The following is a 7,470-nucleotide window of genomic DNA, read 5'->3' on the forward strand; positions in this document are numbered from 1 at the left end:
TATTCTTAATTTCCCAGTTATCTAATCTCTACAAAAATATCATAGTGCACAAAAAGTTATTTGTGTCAGGCTTAAGGACACCATATGTGTGTCCATATAACAATAGCAACAATGTTATGTGCCCTTTATAGGCATGCCCTTTGCTGATAGGGAGGGTGTTTTGTGCTCAAAGAGGTAAGCATAGGTGGTCCATTTGTACCTCATGTTTTGACAACTTTGTTGACACACTCCAATCATTATGTCCAGGTGGACACTGAAATTCGAAGAGTGCTAGCCGACACCTAGAAGGTGACCAAACCTATGAAAAAGTTGGGTAAGAGAGTGAATAAATTAAAGAGGAACGTAGATGCAAATTTCTTCCTTCTTGTTCTTGGACAAGATTGCACCTACAAAACAAATAACACCTTAGGTCAAGGCTAAAGGCCTCACGTTCCCACGATGAATGGGGGGCTTTGGCCAAAGAACCTCCAATGACAAAGTTAGAATTTTAAGGGAAAAGTGTTTGGAGAATTTTTTGAGTGTTTAGCAAGAATGAAAACTTAGGTTTTTAGAGAAAATGAGGTAGAATATATAAGGCATGGCCGGCCCCCTTGGGAGAGAAGGTGACCGGCCTCTTGTGTGTTTTTTTGGTGTAATTGGTAGTTTAATTAGGCATTAATAAATTAATTAGGTAATAAATCCATTAATTAGCTAATTAACATAATTTAAAATGAATGTTTTGGGGGTTATCTTGTAGAGAAGATATGATGAGGGATTGATGACATAGGTTATAAAAAAATACCTATTTGGGCACTTTTGACTTGATTGAGGGATGATTGTCCATTGCTCGCGCGTAGGAATTCCGGTGTGCCTCGAGGGTAATTTTATCATTTTTACCCAAAAATCCACGTGTCGCCTCTTAATTATTTTTGGCTCCACAACGGTGTCACTAAAACAATTGCACCTAAGCATAATTTTTTGTTTCATATTTTGACGAAAAGAAACCCATGGCTAGGTTCCTGGTTTGAGTACGATGGTGGTGATTTGGAGGTCGATCGCAGGAGATGGCGTTGTGTCTTTGGGTTGCAGAGAAAAGAGGAAAGACGGTGTGAAAGAGGAGAGATTTTTCAGTGTGACTGTTACACAAGGTGGTACATCATGTGTTTCTATATAAATGGTCGGTTATGTGTGTTAAAATGTTAATAACTTAAAAATTAAAAAATTTCACCACTTACATAAAAACACGTTGTGTACTATTCGTGTTTCCGTCATAACTAAAAATTTCTCATGAGGGAGGTTTCTGATTAAAGAGACAGCATGAGATATTTTGATTGGTGATGTGATCTTTCCCAAAAGGGCAAGCTTTATTGAATAGGAAATAACCCCCACAATTGGTAATGTGATCTTTTCCCAAAAGGGAAAGCTTTATTAAACAGAAAACAACCCCCACAATCAGACAAGTAGTACTTACCGACAAATCCACGTGCAACTGCAATGTCTAAAACAAGGGTAAATATCAGTTTACTACTCTTTCGTGGTTTTCAACATTTAGTACATCAAGTTTTTTCATCCCAGAGTCATACCTAAAGTGTTAATTTTGGAACAGTCTCATACATCCGCAGGGCTATTTCTGAAATTTCGAGAGCCCTGTGCGAAATTTATAAAAGGGCCCCTCCTTAAGATAGTATTAAAAAAAAGTAAAACAATGTATTGATGTTATAAAACAATCACTTAACTGATTGCAAGTTTACAAATGTCATTAATTATAAGTAAAAAAGTTACAAGCATAACCTTCACTAGATAATCAAAAGCAGTTCAATCTTAAACAACTAAACACGAAAAAAAAAACTTCAAAACTCTAACTTTAAAGTCCACTTGCATATATAACCTTATTATATACTAAAATTGGAAAACTATCGTTTTTAGGGTGTTATTATTGACAATCAGAATATCTCATTGTACTAGAAATTTTTATATTGAGTGATGCTAGGGATACTAAATTTGTAGACAAAATTTTGTAAATTAAATGACATGTAAGTTGATGATTGGATTATTACTTAAGTATTGATAAACATGATCATTTCCTATTGGTGACTCATCATTTAGTTCACAAATTTAGTCTCTCTAGCATTACCCTTTTATATTTAGAAAGGAACAAAATTTACTCTTATAAGGAATGCATAATGAGATTTTAAAGTACTAACAAAAGCAATTTTCTAAATATATAACATTAGATGACAAAATTTTTTGGAGGCCCCTTCAAATTTGGGGCCCTGTGCGACTGCACCTTTCGCTTCCCCTCTGTACATCCGTTAGTCAAACTGTTAAGTCTTCCGTTAATTGATGACGTGGTGCCTACATGGACAATGACTGGGTGCCACATGTCATTAAAGGTTCACGTGGATTTTTTTTTTTGGAGAAGGGGTTCAAAAAAAAAATTCAAAAATTCAAAAAAAAAAAAAAAAAAACCCCGTCTTCTACCTCCCCCAACCCCCCGCACCATCTCCCTCCCTCATCCCCCCACACCCTCTCCCTCACTTCTCTCCTCCTTCCTCCCTTATCCCTGCATTCTCTCCTATGCACCAACCCACCAAACCCTCTTCTCATCTCCTCTCGGCAGCGATTTTCCAAATGCAAGCATTGATTTCGCTTCTTCTTTCCCGAATGAAGATCCAAATCGTGACCCTAGCTACGAAACTGGAAATCTGATTAAATAATTAATTAATAGCTCCAAAGATTTTCTCCGTCGAAATTCCCAGGGGAATTGTTGGAAGAAATCCTCGGCAGACTCACCAGCATTCCCTCCGCCATGTCCACAGCAGATTTGCTAATTTAAAAGCTCCTTCTCATCCATATACTCCTCCTGCTGCTGGCTCACCATCCCACCACCACCACCCTCATTATCAACCCCACTCGGCTCCGATTTCTCTCTGCTCTCCCTTTCCTGAGGAACCAACATATATGCCCTCGACTGTGCTACCCTAGCCGCCGCAAACCGTATATCACTAGTGGCGGAGGAAGCCGGTATTGGGTACGTAAGAATCGACTTGGAAAAGTTCAAGAGGAAGGTTTGGTGGGTTGGTGCAAAGGAGAGAATGGAGGAAAGATGAGAGAAGGGAAGGTGGTGTAGGTTGCAGAAGAAAGAATGGAGGGAAGGGGTGCAGGTTGAAGGAGAGAGAAGGGAGGGAGAGGGTGCGGGGGGTTGGGGGAGGCAGAAGACGAGGCTTTTTTGTTTTTTTTTTTTAGTTTTTGAAATTTTGAAATTTTTTTTGAACCCCTTCTAAAAAAAAAAAAGGCGCCCAATCATTGTTCACATAGGCACCACATCATCATTTAACAGCAGACTTAACAGTTTGACTAACGGATGTATGAGACTGTCCCAAAATTAACACTTTAGGTATGACTCTGGGACAAAAAAAAACTTTATGTACTAAATGTTGAAAACTACGAAACATGAGGGTAGTAAACTGATATTTACCCCTAAAACAATCACGTGTGATAGTTTAGCACTTTGTTTTTTGAACTTAAAAGTTAAAACAAGCTTAATTTTTTTGTTACAAGTTTTTGACAAAATAAGACTTATTTTTAGCTAGCTTTTTTAAGTTCGATTTTATTTTCTTTTGTTTTTTGAAATTCAGAGGTCATCACTTTGCTCTCTAAAATTTGATTTTGATTCTAATTTACGCCATGAAAAGGCATCATTTTACTTCCAGTAACATGATTTTGATCTCACTATGCTCTTAGAAACTCAAAAGTCGTCATTTTATTTCAAAAAACTGAATATTCACTTCACTTTGACTTCTTTCTATCTATTATGTTACATTACTTATCTGGTATATTTAGAGCTCACTTATCACTAACGTGACATAAGAATAAAGCTCACATATCGAATCAAATGATGCCGCATAGATAAAACAAACAAAAAATTAAACATTGTATAGTATATAAAAAAGAAGAAGAAAAATATCAAAAATATATTATGCTATAATTTTCATTACCCTACAAGCAACGAAATACTAACGAAGCCAACATATATATACACATTACCCTACAAGCAACGAAATACTAACGAAGCCAAGCATTTACATTATGCTCTAATTTTCATTAGCAACATGAAGTAGACAAACCATTAATATAAAAAACGAAAAAAAAGACCTCTGAACCACACAGAAAAAGGAGTCGTGTTGTTAATGTTCTTCTGCGAGAAGGTATTACCGTATTACCACCAATGACCTGAAAAAACATGAAAAATATGAATTAAGATTTTTTCTTTTAACTTGCTGAGTGAGTAAATAACAAACTTAACCCTAACAAGGATCAACTTCATTTTATAAAAACGCCGACTAGTAGTTCTGCCATAAAGCCAACTAGTATATGCATGTATATTAGTGTACAACACGGAAGAAAAGAATATTCAAATACGAAAGGAAATAGTACCTCTGCCCAGTTTGTCGATCATCCTTTCCTGCAATTCTCAAAGAAGTTCAATCAAGCATACTCTACAAGACTCCTAAGCTGGCACCCAACAAGAAGAAGCATACACAATTCGGCCCTTCCATCCTTGGAGCATCCAATCACTATCTTGATCAATTTCAAAGTCCTTGTGGTACCATGCCTTCACCTTATCCTTGAAAATCTTCAGTAGACCTTGGTCCACTGGCAGCAGCTGCAACCCAGCCCTCATGCATCGAACCTGCCACTGCTTGTATGTCTCAGGCCTCTCAACCCTCTCTACGCCCTCACATGCTATTACATTCATAACTTCCCTGCCATAGAACTCCCTCTCAAACATCAACCTCTCTTCATTGTCACGGGGTATATTAATATCAAATGCATCATACAAGGCAGAGTAGTGGAAGAGAGCCTCCCGAAATCGAGTGTCAAAGAAAGGGGCAGTGTAGGAACCATTGATAATAGAGTGCACAAAAATATCTGGCTTCATCCTTCTTATTAGTTTTAGAACAGCATCCCTTGGACAGTTCACTTCAGCTGTCTCGTCAAGTAGGTTCTTGAACCGTAACATAGAATTCACAGCAAGCACCTCGTTCCTTTCAGTCTTGAGGTCCTCCAGTTGGATGGATTCCCAGTTTTGTGAAGCTATCGCATTGTACTCAAAAGGCACATTAAAACGCTCACAATATCTTGCCAAGCGACGTCCAGTCTCGTCAATCCACTCTGCTGGACGAAACCCAGGTTGGGGAACCTCTATCCCTGTAATGCGTAGCTTCGGAGGTCCTCCAGCTCTCTTTGAAAGATGCTGGATGAGGATGGGCCACTGGAAACCATACAGGATACCAAAATCGACAATATGAAGGGTTGTTGCTTTCTCGGCCATCTTCAAAATCATCTTGTTTTTGAAGAAAATTGACATTCTCTTGAAGGGACAAGCAGAAAGATGAACTTGGTAAGCTTTCAAAATCTCAACAGCTGGTGTCCTTTTGGAAGCAAGGGACGTATAAAACATTTGGGTTCCAGTGCCAGTACCAGCCATACGAGCCTCAAGACCATTTGCAAAGAAGTGAGCCAATCTTTGAGATCCATCACCGTTAGGAGAAGAGTGCTGCCTAACCTTCTTTAGCAGTTCACTGGTGGTTTTAAAATCATTGGTTGACAAGGCTTGTGCGCATAAAATCAGGAGATTCCGCAAATCCACGGCTTCCTTCTTATCTCCTTGTTTCTTACCACGAGCCTTCCCACCATTACCATTAGATCCTTGTGCCTGTCCATTTGGCTGCAAGGTCTTGCTTGCTTCATTCTTAAAAGCAACATTGTCACACTGAGATTCATTATTTCCGCCAGGACAAAGCAACACCTTGTCAAACATCTCAGATAATTCACTCTCTTGAGTCCCTTCTAAATAAACTGCAGACTGCTTGCTACTCCTCCCTTCTTCGAGATCAACATCTTCCCGCTTGTGATTCTTTCTTCCCTTTGACCCATTAAGTAAGTTCTTCCTCTCACTCTTTTCTTTCTTGACAGTAACTATCGGCACATGTGCTTTCACTTCTGGAGACACTGTGTTGCTTTCCAGATCAACAAGCAACTTAGTGCTTTTCGGAAGGAATTTACTAGCTTCCTCTAACCCTCTCTGAAACTGAAAGATAGAATCACTATCTGTAAATATATTCTGAGCCACAAACTCTTCTATAGAAGAGCCCTGCAGCACATTATCAACATGCTGCTCATCACCAACACGCAGCCCATCACCAAGCCTAGTCATGCCATTTTCCAGAGGAACAGACAACTGTGAACTGGATTTTGAATTAAACTGGAAAGGGTAGTCATTGGGAAGGGAAGTTTGTGGAAAAGAAGATTTTTGGTCTCCTAGATCGCCAACCCATTGAGGATCAATGGAATTGCTAGTACCAGAATTAGTACTACCACTACAATCAGTACAATTCCCAGAAATATTACCATCGGGACTCTCAACATTCGGATTGATATAAAGGGGTTGCTGATTGGGTGAAAAGGGGTACTGTTGACCAAGAACATCGTAGAACGATTTCTCAGTCATACGAAGACCCAATGGATCATAGAACATGCAAGGCTTTTTCTCTATATTCTCTTCCATAAGAATCTGGTTTACGTATTTGAAAACAGATTCGGAGAAATCACTGTCATCGGAGGATGTGTCTCCTCCTCCAGGGCTCAAAGTATTAGGCAGTGAAAATGAGCCTTCATCTGGTGGACTCAAACTATTAGATGGAACAAACGACTCTCCAAATGTGGTCACACTAACTTTAGGAACAATATTACCCTGTTCGAAATCGGGTGGAGTGAAAAAACGATTATCCATAAAGTTAAGATCCGGAGAGAGCTGGTTAAATTGATATTCATTTATGAGATTTGGGAATTGAGTTGAATTGGGTGAGAAGGCTAGGTCATCAATACTAAAACCATTCATGTAATCAGGAACTCCATTGAAAGTTGGATGATCCATAACAATCACAGAAAAACACAGTATCTGGGACAATTGTAATCTCTAAAACCCCTCTAAAACTTAGAGATCCAACACACAAAATGATGAAATTCAAAGATTTAATCTCACCGACAAAGTCAGAAGGAACCCATCAAGGAATAAAGCATACTAACAAGAACAAATCAGAAGCAAAATAGAAAACCCTCAAAAACCCATCAGGGAAATTGAAAAACATCGATAACCCATCAGAGTTTTTGCAGATTTATTGCACAGGAAGCAAGGGGTATCAAGTGGAAGGCTCTATGAACAAGCAAAGATCGAACCTTTACCGAATAGGACGACAGAGAGCAAGATGAACAGAAAAGGACTAGCGTACCTTGAAGAAAAGCGTTGAGATTTGAGACAAGAAGCGGCGGTCAACCAAACTAAACATTGCGGGGTGAGTTTTTCTAATATTTATAAGCTGGTGGGCGTGACCGGCGTCACGAACGTTCTTGGAACGCCGCTTTTATCTTAATGGGAGTCAGAGAGTCCTGAACTTTTTCTTGCCTGGGAGGATGCTTTCCTCAGCT

General features: G+C 39.0%; 1 protein-coding gene across 1 annotated transcript; it reads right to left on the reverse strand.

The window, feature by feature from the left end:
• Positions 1–3,935: 3,935 nt before the first annotated feature.
• On the reverse strand, positions 3,936–7,470 carry LOC103420784 (scarecrow-like protein 33). Its single transcript, XM_008358829.4, has 2 exons — positions 4,417–7,470; positions 3,936–4,212 (listed from the first exon to the last, which is right to left on the reverse strand). Exon 1 carries the CDS (start codon positions 6,917–6,919, stop codon positions 4,490–4,492), a length of 2,430 nt encoding a protein of 809 aa, XP_008357051.1. The 5' UTR covers positions 6,920–7,470; the 3' UTR covers positions 3,936–4,212; positions 4,417–4,489.

This window comes from Malus domestica, chromosome 03, assembly GCF_042453785.1.
Source record: "Malus domestica chromosome 03, GDT2T_hap1".
Classification (NCBI taxonomy): domain Eukaryota; kingdom Viridiplantae; phylum Streptophyta; class Magnoliopsida; order Rosales; family Rosaceae; genus Malus; species Malus domestica.